Raw genomic sequence first — 21011 nt, forward strand, 5'->3', positions numbered from 1 at the left:
ACTTTTGGTCAAAAGTCAACGCAAAAAGTCAAAGTCAACTGGTCCAGGTCAAAGTCAACAGTCAAAGTGCTCATGGGTCAGATCCGGGTGGTCCGGGTCGGGTCGGTCTGGGTCAACGGTCAGCTAGGTGACGTGGTGCTGACGAGACGACACTGCTGACTTGGCTGATGACGTGTCGCTGGCGTGGACTAGGGCTGATGTGGAGGGCTTGCATGGCTGCTGACGTGGAGTGATGACGTCATCGGATGACGTCAGACGTCATCAGCAGTAGTTTTCCGGCGAGTGGAAGGCGCGTGACATCGTTGCCGGCGCGTGGAGGAGAAGCCAGAAACTTGGGAGGCGCGTGGAAGCGCGTGTAAGCTCGATTGAGGCCCATAATTTCAGGTTTTGTAGATCGGCGGACGAGGAGGCCAACAGGGCGGCGCGTGCGCCCAGAAGACGATCTAGAAGTCAAGAATCTATGGCGGCGCGTGGCAGATTTTCCAGAGGCTACTGCGGCGCGTGGTGGCGCGTGAGAGCTCGTTTGATTACCAGATTCTCAGGCCAATTGGATCGGTGGACGACAAGGCCGGCTTGGCGGCGCGTGTGACTGAGATCCGAGCTGGGAGTCGAGAATCTTCGGCGGCGCGTGTGAGAGTTCCAGGAGCCATTGGTCGCGCGTGCGGCTGCCGTTGGAGGTTGGGTTTCTGGGTTTTGGTCGCGATATGCCGTGGAGCACGTATGTCTTGTTGGTTTCATCAGGCGAAGGCTTGATGTGCACAGATCTGATAGGGAGAGGCACGTGAGAATCTTCTTTGCTTGCTAGAGATGTTTGTTTGATGCCAAGAACGAAGTTTGGCTCTGATACCATGTAAAATATATTAGCATAGAGATGTGTTATATCATGTTGTGTATGCTAGAGTAGATGCGGAAGAGGAAGCATAGAGGAACATTAAGAATACGAGGGTTACGTGGTTCAGCCTTGACGGCTTACATCCATGGAGGAATCCCTTAAGGGCTACATCTTTATTGTGTATAAGAGTGTAATACAATAACCTCCTGTGTTACAATGAACCCTAACATGAGTATATATAGGCGACTAAACCCTAGACTACTAGTACAAGCAGGACTGGGTTTGGGCCTATTACATTGGGCTAATATATGTTTAATATATATCTCTAACAAGCAACATGAGCATTTAGTAACATGCAGGATTGCTTAGGAAAAAAAATGATTGTTTGAAGTGGTTTAAACTTGTCATCTTTCAAATTGGCAGCAGCAGCCAACAGTGTAATGAGAGTTGCTGCAAGCTAAAGGTTGTAGGTTGATGTGATTGGATTGTAATTCCACTTGACACCATTTTATAGTACTAATACTGTGACTAGCAAATGACTGTTGTCTTCCGGAATAAAGTGAATACGGGATGTAACAATGGTAACATCATGTCTACCAGGCCATCTCAAGAGCTGAGAACTAATCAAAGGCATCTAATGTTACTAAGCTATTCCTTGGGTGATTACATGATTTTTTGTTAGCCAGCCTATGTTTTGAAAATGAATCTGATTTTTTCTTTTGGATAGCAAAAGCTTAATTAGGAGAGAATCTGAAATTTTTCGCACTGCTGTTATTTTATTGTATCAGATTCAAGAGGTTTTTATTTTTATTTTATTTTAATTATAATTATTATTATTACTAAATCTGCCAGTTTCTCATTCCTGCTTAATTAGAGATTTTTCCAGAAGAATTATAATGAGATATGTCTTTAAGGGTGCTGGCATGCATGTTGCACATCTCATACATTTCTACATTGGGTTCAATTTTTGGCTGTCTAGATATATCTATGACATCCTAAGCATTTTAATAATACTTGAACTTGATATAGATTGTGCCAATTAGATGTTCTTTTAATTTCTACGCTAGCATAACTTGTAGTGTCAATATCATATTGATGTTCTTTTTTACAGTAGAACCCACTAGAGATGCTAATGTTTTATTCCATACGTATTTACATGCTTATCACCAATATGTCCTAATTGCCAGAGATTTAGAACAGGGTTTTGACTACTATTAACATTGCTTTCATTGTTTTGGGAGAAGCATATTCAGGGACATTTTGAAACTTTCCAAAAGAAAATGACTCAACTTTGATCATAACAGATTGAAATTTTGTATAGCTGTTGGGTTTTGAGCTGATTAGTTGTTTGCTTTTCCCTTTCTGGATTGGATACAGAAATTCAATCTGTGACGAAATTTTTTACCAGTTGAGTCATTTCACAGCCCTATGTTTCCGCAAAGTGCATTTGTAGAATATCATCTTCCAGTTTAACGAATTATAATTTTAGCATTTGCCTAACATCCTAAGTGAAAGCCATATCAAGTGTCCATTTTGTTTCATGTATTATAGTAGCATCAATGAAATTTTATATTTTTAGGCAACTGGAAAGGATGTGCCAATGTGGCAAGCAGTCTCTTCTTTAGGCAGAGTAGTTCAGGACTGGTCAATGAACTACCCTTCTATGAAAGAAGCAACTGGTGTCAATCAGAATCGAGGTACAACATTGCCGTTTTAAAACAATTCTTCTTCCAGCTGTGTGGTACTCTCTCTCTCTCTATATATATATATATATATGTATGTATGTATGTATGTTTTATTTATCAAAAAAAAAAAAAAAATGTATGTATGTATGTATGTTTGTGTGAAGAATTTTAAGTACACATTTTTTCTTGTATGTACTATACCTATTTAATCTTAACCGTTTAACATGGGATATTTCTTTATTTAATATATTTATTTTTACAATAAATGAATGATTAGGGACTATAAAATATATTATATATATATACACACATACACGTATTTTTGCTGAATGGTACTTGTATTCTGAGATGTGAAAAAAATACGTCTTATATGTGTTGCAATGTCTTAGCAACAGCGCTCTTTCATAATAAGAAATAGAACAAGAAACCAGTTCTGATTGTCTTCTGACCCATTACCACCATTATTTCCCTCACTAGGAGTCTTGGCCTGGTTTCCCTCAAAGATATATATTTTTTGATTATTTGTTATAATATACAAACAGTTAGGGAAATATCAAAATCTTGTGACCAATCAATGTAAGCAGTTGAATATCACCATCTTCCTAGCTTGGTAAAATGGGAATAAATAAAAATTTACTTATGGTTGGATGAACTTTCTAGGACCTCATCAGACGTGTTACGGCTTTTACTAAAATAATAAGCTATATGCTCAAACTGACATTCTGAGCTTGGAATTTAAGGCCTGGGCGATTTACAGTTTCAAGGCTCTTTTCTTCTGTTTCATTTGTTTGTCTACTTTTCCAACAATGGCCAGGATGCTCCACTAATGTGATTTGAAAGGCTTTTACTTTAAATGTAACTGTTAGCCATACTTAGTTCATCAAAAAAACTGGTGTCAGTTTCATGTGTCATGGCTCATACCACTGGAATATATATATATATATATATATATGTGATTCGTTTAATTAGATCACTTGATCTACCCAAATCAAAATTGAGGAACCGTAATAATTATTTTTTCCTTTAAAAAAAAAGAAAAAGAAAAAAGAAATGGAACTGGAATATCTGCAGGTTTTATAGCTCATTTGTATCTATATCATCATAATTTAAAGAAAAATGTCATGTTCATAATGTTTTTAGAATAAATTTTAAGTGGTGGGTTGTTATGAATAGAAAAAGTAATTTAAGTTGTAGATTCAAATTATAACTAATAACAACTTATCATTTATAATTTGTTGTGAAAATAATTTTGGATTTAACGCTACTCTAATTTAAAACACCATGCTAAAAACAGGGTTAAAAGCTACTTGTTAAAAGAATCTATAAAAGTTGCGTTTTGATATTTGAAGTTGGATTTGGATTCAAATTTTAAAGTGATGGATTTGAAATGCTTTAATTTCAAATCCATAAATATTTATGTATGTCATATGGATTTTTAAAATTTTATGAATTTACAAGTTATTCAAATTTAAGGATTTTAAAATTCTTAGTAGATTTGTCAAATTTAAATCCTTAACCCTTTGTAAATTATTTGAATTTTAATTACCCAAACCCAAATCCAAATCCAAATCCAAATCCATGTACTCAAATCCTGTCATCTAAGTACACCAAATACTGTACTTGGAAATAATTTGGCACATACTGATTCTTGGCTGGCTTGTGATTTAATGGACATATGGATGTATGTTTTCTGCTAGTAATTACCAAACTCGAAGGACTTCATAACATAACCAATCTAGTGTGGTCCACGGTTCACAGGGTGGACTGTCCTTAGCCAGTACCTTTTGAAGCTATCATTTATGGAGTTATAGGTGTTTACTATAACTATGACCTCTGGAATATGCCCTGGATATTAGATAGGACCGCATAGCTATACTCTTCGAGAAGCTATGTTATAACAAAATGATAATCACAACCTAATTTCAACTTAGGCCATGTTTTAAGATCGATCCACAGTATGCTTTCCATTATAGGCTATAGCCCACGAGGCACCCATTAATTAAGTTCATTTCTTTTCCCCAGCTAGTCAGGCATTTATTAGTTCACATACAGACAGAAAATTAATATGCTTTTAATAATCAGGATTATATTTTATATTACATGATATGCCAGGGCAATTAGTACTCTAATTATACTTCTTGCACCCCGCTTTGAAGAGATTAGGGAATCATGTCTGAGAGTTGGTCAGGCCTATTTTTTTACTTGGGCATGGAATGCCTCTGATTTCTTTCAACTTAGACCGACTATATTTTAATTTTTCAGAATAAACAGACCATTGCTACTTCTGAAACATTTAATTGACAGGCCCCTTTTGGTTACATTAAAATATTACTATTGATCATATCATATAATAGTTAAGTTAAAGTCCGTAGAAGCAACAACACTTGTATTATATTATATTAATTTTCAGGGGTTGTTAGGCATGCATTATTATATTGCATTCCCAAAGTCTCATATGGGTCACAGCAGGTTATCTTCTAAGCACTAAAAGCAGCAAACCCCACAGTCTAACCAAATGTTGGTCAAACAAATAGTTGCTGACATGGCTCTGAATAAAGTAAAGGATCAACTCGTGAGACTAAATTAATAAAAAATAACAAAGTAGTAATTAACATTAACAAAACATAATACTCCTTTGTAAAACAATTCTCGCAAATATATATTAGAAACTTTTTTTGTATCTCTTTTTTTAAAAAAGAAGGAAAAAAAAAACCAAAACAAAAAACCAATGAAACTCCAAACCTACACAAACTATTATATCTCTCAAAACACAACATTTTTTTTTTTTTTTTTGCTTATATATTTTTTGTAATCTCAGTCTCTCTACCGTCTCTAGCCGTTAAGAAGTCTAATATTTAACAGCTTGTGACTGTTTTTCATGCTTCAAGCATGATGCTAATTCCTTTACTCAATCCTCCATTCCATGGCTTTAACTTATTCAAGTGTTCCTCTCTCCTCGTCCTTTTCAATCCTCCTTTTATCTGCATACTTTGTCAGTATCTTTATAAGGGGCACCTTCATAAAACGTTCAACTAATAAAGCTCTAATGAAGCAGAATCAAGCATATTTGCTCTGGGTGAGAAGTGAAAATCCCACATTCCATGACACTTTTATAGCTCCACTTCAAAGTTTCTGTTTAGCTTCCTCCTTTTAGAATCTGGACTATTATCTGAAAATTTTGCACATGACCCATCACTTTTATAGCTCAAGCATGCGGCATCCAACACCCCAATTGGGCTTTGTGGTACAGATGGGACTGAAGCAGTGGTATCTTTAAAAGATACACCAATTAGTGATAAATCACTAATCAGATTAACACACTTAAGCACTCTCTCCTGCAACAACCAAGAAGAAAAAAAAAAAAGGAAGGGGGGTTCAGTTAAAAATTGTCTTGGTTCAATCAAATTTGCGAGCAGTCAGCTTAAGTTGACAAGAGCAAAAGCAAAGTCATCATGAATGTCCCATTTTTTTATTCTTGGACTACCAATTATATATACCTTTTCTACATGTTGAATGAGACCAGATGTTGCAGCCTCAATGTCTATTGTTTGGGTCTCTCCTGTAACAATTATTGCCACAGCTGCTGCAACCTCTGAAGCCCTGAATTCCAAGAATTCAATTCCTGCATTAAATTCCCACCCACCAAAACATCAAATCATCAGTCTTTTTCTATCATAATTGATACCCCTGCAGAGAAATTCTCACACTACATTCCATATGTGTTACCTTTAATTGTGCCCAATATGAGTTGGATTGATCTTAAAATGGATGTATTAAGTGGGAATTGATCACCATTGATCTTGTAAAGGAAGTAGTCTAAGAATGAGAAAGGGGTAACTGCTTGCATTCTCCACCTCAAAGTACTCAAAACAAGAAGTTCCATCCTTTGTATTGTTCTTGCTTCAAACACAAATTTTGCATCACCCACCTGTTTAAGAGGTTTATGATCATCACGAAAATAATACAAAAGGAACACTAAGCACTATGCAGATGGTAATTAAGATTGATCGTAACCTGTAAATCTAGAGATAGAGGAACTTCAGTCTCTTCCATTTTGGCTGCAAGAGATAAACATGCCACGGCCAACAATTGCATTGTCCAAGCTTTGTTCTTCTGTAAATGTGCATGCAGCATTTATGCAATTAGAGATGGACTTCAAAAACATTTTATATAATTAAAAGATTAATACAAAAAGCAAAACCGATTCATGTCTCAACTTACAGGAAATTCATAAGCAGAAAGGAACCGATCCAAGTAGCTTATAGCTAAATATGCACATAGAGGTCCAAAATTGAAATGGGCATGAACCTGTTACACCAATATGACCATTAGCCTTGAGTTTCAACCAATGCCAACGAAATGAAATTAATCAAACAGTTCTTCAGCGGTAACTAAACAAGGGAAGAAAATTTTAAATCAAAACAAAGGCATGCAAAAAAGCAAGAAAGTAAAACATATAGTAACGCCACCGACAACCAATGCCACTTCAGATCGTGCTAGGCATTTTGGGATTCTTCTAAATCCAAAATCAATGTCTCACTTAACCACCTCAAGTTACCCATACACTAATACTATCATCACTTTTTTTTTTTTTTTTAGATTCGATGCAGTTTGAAACACCTATCATGTTCGCACCTATAATGTTCGCTCTATGATGAATGCTCTTTGTACCAAAATCATCTGAAATTTAATGACACTAATAAAGATATCGTAAAGGTAGCAACTTGTTTGCATAGGCCTAATTCCACAGTAACCCTTATCTGCCAAAGGTAAAGATCCGAATTATTAAGGAGTAGGAAACAGTGAAACACACAAAATGCATCTCAGAAACACACATGGACGTATAAAGCATAAACCCTTTCATTCACACAACAAAAGCAAAAAGCCAAACAAAAACCCACCTTTCCAATCCAATCAACAGCTTGTTTTCTAGCCCCCAAGTCCAAATCACCGCCTAGTAGTTTTTTCAAGTAATCAACACCAGGCAAATACTGGCATTCCTTTTCAACCATCAAAGCCAAACACTCATCACTCTGCAATGGCACCCCATCACTACCACCGCCGCCACCACCACCACCAAAGCCACGGTCTTGATTACGGCTCCGATGACCCAGATGATGCCACGTGGCCTCAAACTCCTCCACCACAACCCCATAATCGTTATCATCGAAAATACTATTGTCCTCCCCACAGAGAAGGCTTGAAACCGCGTAGTCAAAACTGGGTGCCATTACTAATGACCAAAAAAAAGACCAAAACAAAACACAAAAAAAGACTCTCTCTCTCAACAACAAGTTTCAACAAATGAGAAAAGGAAAAAAGAAAACGTGGGTTTTCATTTTTCACTAAAGATATGGTTTTTGATAGTGTTTTAGATGAAATAGTAGAGATTTCTCATCAAAGAATCAAACCAAAAACAGCGAATGATATAAGGAAATAACACATAAAATTTGTTTATGAAGTGAAGCAGCCCTGTTATGTCTCTCTCTCTCTTCACTCAACCGCTTCTTCTCTTCCTCTCTCAAAAGACTGCTGCTTGAGAGGGGCTTTTATGAAGGAGATGGAATGTGAGAGAGAGAGAGAGAGAGAGAGAGAGAGAGAGATTGATAGGGGTATTTACAGGATTTTGATAAGTGTGTGTGTGTCTCAGTGTCTTGTCTGTAAAGTGCCAATGAAATCAAAGGATGTAATGGTAATATTACCTTTTTGGTTTATTACGTCGTTAATAATAAAGAGTGTAGTAGTACGTGAAAACTAACATCAATGGTAAAATCTATTTTTAGATATTTTACGTGGCTAAAATCAAATTCATTAATAATTTTTGTAACATTGTTGTTGTTGTTGTTTTTTTTTTTTTTTTTTTTTTTTTTACAACCTAATCCTTATATCAAATTCGTTGAATTTATTCATCAAAATAAAAATTACGATCTTTGAATCTGATTTAATATTAGGATATAATTTGTGTTTGATTTGTTCTAATCAACTTCACAATACGTAATCAATTACTTATTTTGGTCCATAAATATCAACTATATATTTTAATACTAGCTCGTGATTCATTTTATTTTTTGTGGACATTCTAATATATAAAAATAAAAATTTAGGAGATAATGTCAATATCTGGTAAAAGTAGGAAATAAACAGTCTTAGAATAAAAGGTATGATATAACAAAAAGACATATTTGGCCTAATTTTGTGATCCAAGATCCAAGGATAAAAGCGTAATATGGACAGTAATGAAGGACTGAGTTGTGACCCATTGGCCTTGATTCTGTCTTTTACCTCCCATGCTGACGCGTGTGCTCTGATTCTTGCAGCTGACGCTGAAAGTGCCGAGCTGAAAGTGTTTAGGTGCTGAGCATGATGGTCCCTTCTCTCAGTGTGAGAAGAGAAAATATTATTCATCGTGTTCCAATAATATCTCATGAGTGTTTAAGTGTTATTGTTCAATTTTCAGTATTATGAAAATATGTGTTTGAGTTATTTTTAGGTGCTTGGTATGATGCTCCCTTCTCTCATGTGAGAATAGAAAATACTATTCATAGTGTTCTAATAATATCTCAAGGCATGTTTGATAATAGTGTTTAAGTATTGTTGTTGAATTTTCAGTGCTGTGGAAATATGTGTTTGAGTATTACAGAAATAGAAGTGTTATTATTGTTTAAATACTAAAAACTGTTGTTTAAACAACAGTACTAAATAGCCCGTAAGAATTGCTCTAAGGAGCGAAAAATTATTAGGCCTATGAGGAAGATTGCTGATGTGGTTCTCCCAACTAATGAGACAATGTCATCTATGCAAATGTGTGAGTAAGCTTCCTAATCAGTATAAGGAATAAAAAATAAAAATTATCAGGTGATATCATATTTGTATAAATAACGATATTTTATTGGCTGGGAGGTTAAAAAGGATCACATCAACAATCCTTCTGGTAGACCTAATAATTCCTAGTCGGATATGTTTCTTTCTAAAATTACGATTATGACTCAATCCCAACCTTTTTAGTCTTTGGCCTTTCTAGTATGTACACTTTTTACTAAACCAAACTTGATATACACCATGTTTATTGAAAATGACCCAAATTATGTGTTATTGGATTTCAGTATTCTTAGTAGATCCATGTAAAAGTATTGAAATCAAATTAAGGCAGGTGTTCTTCTCATTAAAAAAAAATTAAGACAAGGTGTAGAATTGGGTGTGAGAATGGTATAATTTTTGCCTTTTTCTTTTTCCCTTTCCTCCATTATTGCCAAAAATATCTTCTTGATTGATTTTTATTTTTTATTTTTGGAAAGAAGCTTAATCGTTTGTTTATATTCAAACTTTCCTTGAAAAACAGAGTCAATTGTCAAATGTATAAATGTCACAAAACTATGACTATTCGAGGACATCTTTTAAAATTAATTTTGCCACCAGTAGTCCTCCAATGAGAAAGAACTATTTTACAATATTTTTACAAAATGTTAATGTAGAAAATTTTTACTAGTTCTCAAATTAGGCTCACCACTAATATTTCATTTTTATTTACTAATAAGTATTCATCACATCAACTATTTGTAAAAATACTTGTAAAATAATTTATGTCTGTAACATTACTCTAATATGAAATCATATTACTCTGGTCACTTTCATCAAACTAATGCAATGATAAAGCAAATTTGATCAAAATTGTCGTATTAGTTGTCTATAAGATAAACACACCACCTAAATTTGTAGACTGTTATTGTTACAATAAAATAATCACTACAATAAAAAGTATTTATTACGAAAAACAAATAGTTACAATAATATTTGTGTCATTGCAATAGTTGATGCAAGTTGTTACAATAGAATTTGAAGTAATATATCTGTACAAATATATATATATATATATATTCATTGCAATAAACTTCAAATATTTTCATGAAAATTTTGATGCAATAATATATATGTTGTTGCAATAAACAATTTACTGCTTCAAATATCTTATACTAAGTTAGGACAAAGTTTAGCTACAAAATTGGTTGTAACCTAAAACTACAACCTTACTCAATAAAATAAACATTACTATGTATTTTGAAAATTTAACCATTGAATTGTATGTTCTCTACACTCTAAATACACATGTCAAATTATGTGTCAATTAGATGTTATTTACTTTATGATCTATAAGTATATATTTTATGAATAATTTTAAATTACAAAAACTTGCAATTTAAACAATTTATTGATGATAATAAATTTTGCAAGCATAGAGAATATAAGAAAAATATGTCATCCAATGGTGGATTTGTCAAAATTCACCTCCAATAAAAAGATATTGAGTAAAGTTATAAACTGAGGTCACAACTAATTTTGTAGCTAAACTTTGTCCAATTAATTGTTACTTCAAAAATCTTATTGCAATAGATTGTAGATAATTGACAAAAATATTCAGATTTAATTATTGCACTGATATATTCATTGGAATGGATAATTATATAATGTTTGTCACTATCGCTATCACCACCAAAGCCAGGGTCTTGATTATGGTATCAATGACCCAGACAAATAATGCCATGTGACCTCAAGCTCTTCCATAACCCCATAATCTTTATCATCGAAAATGTTATTTTCCTTCCCAAATAGAAGACTTGAAACCACATAGTCAAAATTGGGTGCCTCCTTCCACCGTTCCTATCAAACCCCTTCCCAAGCCTAGTTTCCAAAATCCTTCATCAAACCTTTCCGTCCCACCTCCCCCACACCACTGCCAATGCTGCCCTTTCCTCTTTCGCCTCCCCTTTGCTGGATCCTATGGTCACTGGCCACTCTCCCCTTGAAACTAACTCCATGGAAAGTGCCCCCCAATTTTTGTTGGTCCAACCCTCTAGCCAACTAGACCTTCATAACACCCTAAACCTAAGAACTCCCAAGCAAGCTTCTGCCCATGATTTCGTCCTCATCACTAGCACAGAGTCCCAACTCAACCCCTCTGATGATCCTTTACTCACTGCTGTCCAACCCCCAAACCCAAAACAACTAGGCTCTATTCTCACATGGTCGCCTAAGGCCCATTGGCAACAACCTTCTTAACTAGATAAGAAGTTGCCTAAGTTTGTTCTAGTCACACATAGAGGAAGATATGGAGATGACCTTAAGAGCCCAAGCTCCATCTCTCCTTCCAAACACTCCTTTCGAAAGAGTCGTGATCTTTTTGTTCCCCGATCTTGCAATTGTCTCGCCAGCGATAACCAACCCCACTACCACCACTCCCCACTTACCTCCCATGCATGCCCCTTTCCATCATACTCCACTGACCATTCAGAGGAGACCTTCAAATCAGAGCGTTACAGAAGCCCAAGAAGCATCGACGACACTAATCTCACTGAAGAATTCCATCATCCGTCTCATTTTCTCAAGGAGTGCATGGTCACTGATGATCATAAAGGTCCATCACTAGGTTCTTGCATTCAGACTATCCTTGGACCTCACCCAGAACTCCTCGACAAGGAGCCATTCCTATCGCTTGGTACTGAACCCACAACCTAGGGAATTCCTAACCCAAACCCCATGGGTATGGAGATCAGATCTAGCTCACCAGACCAACCCTTTTAACCTGTCCCCAATGAAGATTCTTGTTTGGAACTGTAGAGGTGCAAGACATTCAAATTTCAGAAGAAACTTCTTAGACCTTAATCGTCTACACCGACCTTCCATTGTTGTCATCACGGAAACTCGAATTTTAGGTGCCAGAGCTGAAGACATAAGTTCTAATATTGGTTTCGACAGTGTTTGTCGTTCTGATGCAAATGGTTTTAGTGGAGGCATCTAGATTCTCTGGAACTCCGATGAAACAACCTTGGACATTCTCTCGATGACTGACCAGGCCATCCACACTTTTGTTTAGGTGTGTGCCTCTAACCCTGACTCTGTTTGGTTATTTTTTGCAATTTACGCTAACCCTAACCTTAGCACCCATCTCCACATTTGGGAAGATTTAGCTTCCTATGCTTCCTCTCACTCTGTCCCTTGGCTCTTAGCAGGTGATTTTAATGACATTCTCAACGATCGTGAAAACTTCAGCTGCTTTCCCCCTAATCGCAATCGCATTGCCCACTTCAATAATCTCCTTAACAAATGCAACTTGCTGGACTTAGGCTTTAATGGACCCTGTTTCACCTGGACTAACAAAAGAAATAATCGTCTGGTCATGAAACGCTTGGATAGAGCCTTGTGCAACCCTGGCTGGCACCTCCTCTTTGAAGAAACAACTGTGCTTCATCTCCCAAAAACTTCTTTTGACCACCACCCTATCCTTATTAATTCCTCCCCTTCTAATCTCCCGCATATAAACCGACCCTTTAGGCTAGAAGCCATCTGGTTCAGCGATCCTTCGTTTTCTAAAATCATCCAAGACTCTTGGAACTCACACCCGGAGGATGCCACTCTTGCTCTTAAGGACTTCACTAATAAAATCAGAATTTGGAATAGGAATGTCTTTGGAAATATCTTCCCAAAAAAAAAAGGCTTCTTGCTCAGCTCAATGGCATCCAGACAGCTCTCTGCTCCACCACTCTCCCTTCCTCACCAATTTGGAAAAAAAAATCTCAACTTGGAATTCCAACATATCCTAAAATTGGAAGAAGAATTCTGGGCTGTCAAATCTAGAACCGAATGGACCTTACTGGGAGATCGCAACGCTAAATTCTTTCATTTCTCCACTATCCACAGACGACACCATAATAAAATTTGGTGCCTCAAAGACTCTGCTGGAAATTGGACGCACTCCCCAACCGATATTCATGATCAGATTCTCTCCCACTTCACCTCCCTTTTCACCTCAGAGGCATTGTGTATTTATGTGCCCATTGGAATCACACCTCTCTGCCTCACTTCCCCTCCATCCCCGAAAGCCTTCTTGACCTTCATGATATCTCTATCACTAAAATTAAAGAGGCAATTTTCTCCTTCAAGCTCCTAAAAGCTCTTGGCCTAGATGGCTTTCATCCGGTGTTCTTCCAAAAATATTGAAACATTATTGGTAGATCTGTTACCTCATTTTTAAAACAAATTTTCAAAACTCATAAGATTCTGGAGGACCCGAATGCCACTCTCCTCTGCCTCATCTCTAAAACCTCTAAACTAGAAACTGTCCACCAACTCCACCCCATTGGTTTATGCAACACCCTCTACAAAGCCATCACAAAAATCCTTGTCCGTCACCTCAAGCCCCATCTTAAAGACCTTATCCATCATTTCCAAACTAATTTCATCCTAAATCGGAAAGCCAACAACAATATCATCCTCACTCAAGAAATCGTACACTCGATAACCACCTCAAAAAGCAAAAAGGGTACCATGGCCATAAAAATTGACCTGGAGAAAGCTTTCTACAAATTGGAATGGGGTTTTATTAGGCAAACCCTTATCTACTTTAAATTCCCACCTGATTGGATCTCGCTCATCATGTCTTGCATCTCCTTTTCTAACCTCTCAAGTCTTCTCAATGGTGACCAACTAGATCCCTTCCAACATTCTAGAGGCATCAGACAAGGGGATCCCCTCTCCCCCTACATCTTCATCCTCTGTATGGAGCACCTTGCCTAGCTCATTCAATAAGAAGTTTCATTCGGTAATTGGAAATGCATCAAAGCCTCTAGATATGGTCCTACCTTCACTTACCTCTTTTTCGCTAATGACCTCATCCTCTTCATAACAGTCTCCTAAAAAAACTGTCAGACCATCAAGAAAGTCCTAGACACCTTTTGCCTTGCCTCCGGTCAAAAAATTAATCACTCTAAATCCAGAATTCTCTTCTCTTCTTACACTGCCCCCCACAACATTGAGATGGTTGAGAATGAGCTTGGCTTTTCCTTCACAAGAGACTTTGGCAAATATTTTGGCACCCCCATCCTCACTGACTGATGCAATAAAAGGGTGTACAACTTCATCATTGATAAGCTCCGTGCTAGACTAGCGAGTTGGAAAGCTAACACTCTTTCCTTTGCTAGCCGTCTTAACCTCATTTACTCTATCACCACTACTCTTCCCACCCACATCATGCAATGCACTCTCCTCCATACCAAATTTTGCAAAGAAATTGATAAACTCCACCGAAACTTCCTTTGGGGTGACACAACATCAACTAAGAAAATGCACTTGAAAGATTGGAACATTGTCACTCTCCCGAAAGTTGTTAGAGGCCTTGGCATTAAAAGAAGCCTTCCTCTCAATAAAGTTCTCCTTGCAAAAAGAGCTTGGACCCTTCAATCAACCACTTCTGATCCTCGGGCCATTACTTTAAAGAGCAAATACCTTTCCCACCTTCCTCCCACCAAGAAACTTTCCTCAACTTGGCATAGCCTGACCAAGGTTAACCATATTTGCAACAAAGGTACTAGCTGGTCAATTAGAGATGGATCCACCATTTGGTTTTGGTTGGACAACTGGCTTGGTTTAGGTCTTCTTTGCCAATTGATTCAAGGCCCTCTCTACCGGAATGAGGATTCCCTCAAAATTCGGGATGTGTGGGATGCCAATGGTAATTGGAACATTGGTTCCCTATCTATAACCTTCTCCCCACATATCATTGATTCTATCATTGCTATCCCCAAGTCCTCCCACCCCCACCAACTCGATAACCCCTTTTGGCTTTCTTCTTCCAAAGGCCTCTTCACCTCAAACTCTGCCTACCTCCTCGCCCTTGACCCCCCTCTTCCCACCTCCAATCTTTGTTGGAAATGGCTTTGGAAACTACCCACCCTCCCTCGCATTACAACATTCCTTTGGCTTGCTTGTCATGGTAGCCTCCCCACAAAAAATCTGCTCCTCCAAAGGAAAATCCTTACCGATTCCTCCTGCCCCCTCTGTAGGAACTCACCTGAATCCATCATTCACATCTTGCGTGACTGCCTTATAGTCAACCCCATATGGTCCACTATCGATCCTATTCACTCACTCAATGAATTCCATTCCCCCTCGGCTTTTGAATGGATAAAGAAAATGGCTGCTATCAATAACACCATTTCCAAATATCCTTACATCCCTTGGAAATTTGTTTTCCCTTTCGTTGCCTAGTCTATTTGGTCAGCTAGAAACAAATTTGCCATGGAAAACACCCTATTTTCCCCCAATGAGATCATTGATAAAACCCTCTCCCTCTCCACCAATCTCTACTCCTTGCCAACCACCAAATCTTCACCTCACCCCACTAGCATCAACATTTGTTGGCATCCCCCTCCCACGGGTTACTTCAAATTAAACACCGACAGATCTATCCTCCATAGTAACCCCAGGAAAGCAAATGTTGGTGGACTCATCAGAGATAGTTTGGGCTTATGGATTGGGGGCTTCACAAGGAAAATTGGTATTACCCACTCTATGGCAGCTGAACTTTGAGGTCTTCGCGATGGTCTTACCTTAGCAAAACAACTCAACATTAAAAAGCTTTATGTTGAAGCTGATGCCAAAGCCATGGTCACTCTAATATGTAATCCAACATCTATTGCTTCTCACCCTTGCAACTCTCTGATTTATGATTGCAGGCACCTCCTCCAACTTTTGAGGAAGCACATATTCACCACATCTTTCGGGAAGGAAACCATTGTGCGAATCTTTTGGCTAAGGAAGGAGCTTCTAGTAATAATAATTTTATTTTGTACTCTAGCCCTCCTCCCTTTCTTTTGTACCAGCTATATGTTGATTCTTAGGGTGTTTCTTACCCTAGACTTTGTAATTCTTAATTTGTTTTAATGCATTTTCCTTTTCACCAAAAAAAAAAAAAATTTTGGGTGCCATTTCCAATGACCCAAAAAAAAAAAAACTCTATTTCTTTATAAACAACAAGTTTCAACAAATGAGAAAAGGAAAACAAAACATAGGTTTTGAGTAAATTTATGGGTTTTTTTTTTAATAGTATTTTAGATGAAATAGTAGAGATTTTTCATCAAAGAATCAAACAAACAATAAATAGGGACATAATACATAAAATTTGTTATGAAGTGAAGCATCTCTCTCTCTCTCTCTCAAAACACTATTGCTTGAGAGGAGCTTAGGAAGGAAATGGGTGCCTCTTTTTAGGGGAGAGAAGAAATATCGAATATGCACATCAATAGGGGCATTTACAAGATTTTGATAAGTGTGTGTCTAGAAAGCATTTACATATTTTTAGGAATAAATGTCACAAAAATGCAACTATTTGAGAACATTTTTTAAAATAAAATTTTCCACTCGTAGTCCTCACGAGGAAGAGTATTTTCCATAGGTAAGACAGTGTCACATAAATAGCACAATAATATGAAATCATATTACTCTTGTCACTTTCATCAAAATAATGCAATGATAAAGCGAATTTGATTGAATAGTTATCACTTGTTTGAAAGATAAACACATCACCTAAATTTGTAGACTGTTATTGTGGGGACCGGCCCAAAATAACAGGCTGGGCCCTAGACCCGTCCGAGGACGCAGCCCATCTGAGGAGCCAGCATGACTCAAGCAATCCTTATTTAGGCCCACTGGGGCAAAGAAAACATGTCCGAGGAGTAATTTCTCCTCGGATACTACAAAATCCGGAGCAAAGGTACATCCAAGCCACTACAGTCCGTCTTCTAAATACGTAAAAATGAAGGAAACCCGAAATATCTCAGCAAAGGCTACCACCACCACATTAAATGCATTACAACTACTCTCTTGGCCGCATTAATGTGGAGAAGACCCCTGAACAGTACTACCTTGGCTACCGCAACTCACAAAGAATTGAGAGAGGTGTCTGATGGGACAGGTGCTCAAATGGGGGTTTGGATGATCAACAAGTGTAAAGCCCAGATGATTGGAAAAGGCCTATATAATATGTAAAAGTCCCCCAAGAGAGGGGGACAAGAAAAAAGAAGAGAAGACTGTAGCATTAAGAGGGAATCCTATTACACTGATTTGTATCCATTAATCAAGTTTTTTAGCCCTATAATTCTTGGGGATCTTTCGACACAGTGGCATTTGCTCTTGCTTATGTATTTCCTTAACCCATGCAACAAACCGTTTAAACTTACTTAAACCTAGTTCTTCAACCCATACTCTACAAGAATTCATTGTGTTGGACTTTTTGGACCAAGACTTGAATGATAAGGACTGGGCCACCGAATTGTTCCTCTATAGTTATTATTATAATAGAATAATCACTACAAGAAAAATGTTTATTACAACGAAAAAAAAAAGTTGCAATATTATTATTATTGCTAAGTTACTCTTTTTTTTTTAATTTTTTTTATACAAGATAGAAATTATACTCTAACCTAATTTAAGTGTATATGTGTATGAAACTCTCTCCTATAGACCTGAACTTCAGTCCTTACCCCCCACACCCAAAAACACTTATACTTGTAGAGTGACCATTGCGCCAAAAGTGCGCGGTGGTATTATTGCTAAGTTACTGATGATGGTTTTTTTTGTTTTTCTTTGAATAACTTATTATTATTATTATTATTATTATTATTATTATTATTATTATTATTTAAACAATTTGATAATTTTAATTTATATCTCGATGGTGTATTGGGAAGTTTACCAAAAAATTTATTTTTTTAATAGTTACAATATCCTGCTAACTCCGCAACTCGATTATTTTCTCTCTAAATTCTAAACAATATATACATAGGGATGCAAATTAAACTACTAGGCTCTTGGTAGAAAGTTTACCATACTCTTGGCAGAAGTTTACCTACCGAAGTTACCCTTTAACTAATTATTCTTATGAAAGATTGGATCCAAGTTTATATGTGATAAAAAATATAAAAGCCATAAAGCGTGTATTGTATTTAGTGCACAAGCACACCAAACTTGGACATTTGTCCAGGCCTGTGTCATTTTCAGTGACCAGCAAAGCTAAATCTTTAATGATGAAATGAGGAAATCTTGTCCAAATCAGCCCAAAAATTTTGTAGGAGGAAATTAAAGGATCGTCTTTGTCTCTACACTGGCCAACGAATAACAAAAAGAGATGTACTTTTGCGGTTTTGCCTCCTTTTTTCACTTTTGGGCGCGGCTCCTTTTTGGTCGTGTAAAATGTGGATGAGAATTTACAAGTACAAAATTTTCTCTAACATTCAGCAATGACTGGACAGGTGGCTTAATTAGTGAAATAACTATGTGGTTTAACGAAACAAGAATGAGTTAATGACTAATGAGCAAGAGTTGATACAATAACCTTTTTTTTTTTTTGAGAAAAAGTTGAAACAATAACTTTTTTTTTTTTTGAGAATCAGTTGACACAATAACTTGGATACAAAAATTTAACCACTTTTTATTTTTGGTTAGTGTAATTTAGGGCCCCCTGCTTTTCAAAAATCTTCCCGCATTCTTGCAATTTTGGTATAAAAAAAATGGAAATAAATTTAAATTATGGACCCCTAGATTTTTACTAAAAATATGTAATGCATTTATATAATTAACTAATGCATTTTTGTTCCCTCTAATGAATAATGTTGGGACACCGAATTTGACACAACTTTATATCACCACATATCACATAACGAATTGTGATTGATAAGGGTGTGGTGACTCGCCATGTGGTAAGTTATGACACAAAATTGTGTTAAAGTTGGTGTCCTTAACATTACTCTTCTCTAATTACTCTTATATCGTACATGGTTCATTAATTTAATTATGTTTTATATTTATTAAATGGACTTATATATTTTTAGATAGGTAAAGACTTACCTTTTTTTTTTTTTTTTTTACAAAGATATAGAGACTTATTTGATGTGAACATTTTTGTTTACGTAAGATAATATAATATGTTAAATCAAAATTACAAACATTTTTTATGTATAAGCAATATATATATGTGTGTTATTCTTTGGATTTAATTTTTTAGCATACAATAAAAGTGATATCAATAGCGATCAATCTACAAGTATTATTAATATTTCATCAAAAAAAAAAAAATAATATTACTAAAATAACAACTTCCCACATAAATGTGTAATGAAATTTTTTGTGCTTCTAGCATTAGTCCTGTAGACATGAAATTACTAAGCCGTGTCAATAGGGTGTAAAAGTTCTTTGCCTCTAGACTTTTGCATTACTAAGCAGTGTCTCTAATTCTGACTAGTCTAAGACATGTTGACTGGAGGATTCAGAAATGCCAATTCATGACAAAAAAAATTCTATCTTTTTTTGCCTTGGTAATGCTGCTATTAAGATTATTTTCTATGCCGGTGGGGAGCTGAATCATGAAAATTGCAAAAGAAATCAAACTCATTCCAATTTTGCTGGTTCAAAATCCTTAACCAGATGCCCCTCGACTATGTGTTTCTCAATTGACTAATTATTTACCCATCTGACTTTCCTTTGTTCCCTCCTCTGTGTGTGTGCACAAAGAATTCGGTGTTAGTAAACTAATACTACAAGAAGATGGTCCAATAATTATAATTTTTACCTTATAGATTTGTATGGTTTTACTGCAACAGGTTTTCTCACTACTAGCAAGGAAATTGTCAAAAGTTTTAGACCACTGCAAGATGATAATGATTCATTTGTGGTTTACTTTTTATTGGGTTTTACTGAGTGAAGGGATTTGGTTATCTAATTGGCATTGGCCTAATGTTGTAAGAAGTAAGAACCCTATAAAAGCAATTTTGCCCTAGATCTTACTTTTTTTCACCTTGGGTACTACGATCTACCCAAGTGCATAAATAAATGCAATTGTTTTTGCTAATTCCTAAATGCATAAATGAAAGCATTTGTTTGACTTGATTTTTCTTTTTAATGTGTTGTATGAATGGTCGATTATTTATTAAGTAAATGTGAAAACTTGAACTAATGATTAATGAAAGGCAAGACTTCTGTCAAGTGCTTCAGTGTATTGGATGGAATATAGAATTGCATCTCAATTCGTGCTCATTTTAAAATACATGTTGTATCTGTGTCGCATTTAAAACACTAAATGTGGTTATCACATATATATATATATATATAAGATTGCATCCCGAAATGTGTTCATTTTAAAATACATGTCATACCTGTGTCGCGTTTAAAACACTAAATGCGGTTATCAAAAAAAAAAAAAAAAAAAAACACTAGATGCAAATCAAACCCATTTTGGAATAATGATCTCTCATATAATATCAATTACATGGTTCCATGGAACCCTATTAAAATACCTTATGACAAGGTTCGATAATTCATCATTCAATGGTTGTTTATCAATATCATAAGCTCACACAAAAGTTTATGTCTATTTTATTATAAGAACCTATTTTTTTTATATTTTCTCTAACAACTTTTCAAAGCACCCACATTAAATTGTCAAAGAATAGTGATAATCAATAATTCATCATTCAATGGTTGTAAGCTCCATTTCATTAAAATATCAATTTTTTTTAAAAAAAATTTTTAGAAACTGTTTTTCTCTTTTCACACATTTCGACCACCATTCGTTTTCTTCTTTCATCTTCAGGAAACGCAAAAAATGAATAAAAAACTAAAGTGCACAACAACAGTTCATGTGTATATTTGCATAAGTACTGTAGCAAAAT

The 21011-nt window shown here is 36.0% G+C and overlaps 1 protein-coding gene across 1 annotated transcript; it reads right to left on the reverse strand.

Moving 5' to 3' along the window:
* Window positions 1-5096: 5096 nt before the first annotated feature.
* LOC126699482 (cyclin-D2-1-like) lies at window positions 5097-8135 on the reverse strand. The gene is made up of 6 exons (XM_050397322.1): window positions 7419-8135; window positions 6739-6825; window positions 6532-6630; window positions 6244-6445; window positions 6015-6139; window positions 5097-5852 (listed from the first exon to the last, which is right to left on the reverse strand). The coding sequence occupies exons 1-6, from the start codon at window positions 7746-7748 to the stop codon at window positions 5628-5630; spliced, it is 1068 nt and encodes a 355-aa protein (XP_050253279.1). The 5' UTR covers window positions 7749-8135; the 3' UTR covers window positions 5097-5627.
* Window positions 8136-21011: the final 12876 nt, after the last annotated feature.

This window comes from Quercus robur, chromosome 9, assembly GCF_932294415.1.
Source record: "Quercus robur chromosome 9, dhQueRobu3.1, whole genome shotgun sequence".
Classification (NCBI taxonomy): Eukaryota; Viridiplantae; Streptophyta; class Magnoliopsida; order Fagales; family Fagaceae; genus Quercus; species Quercus robur.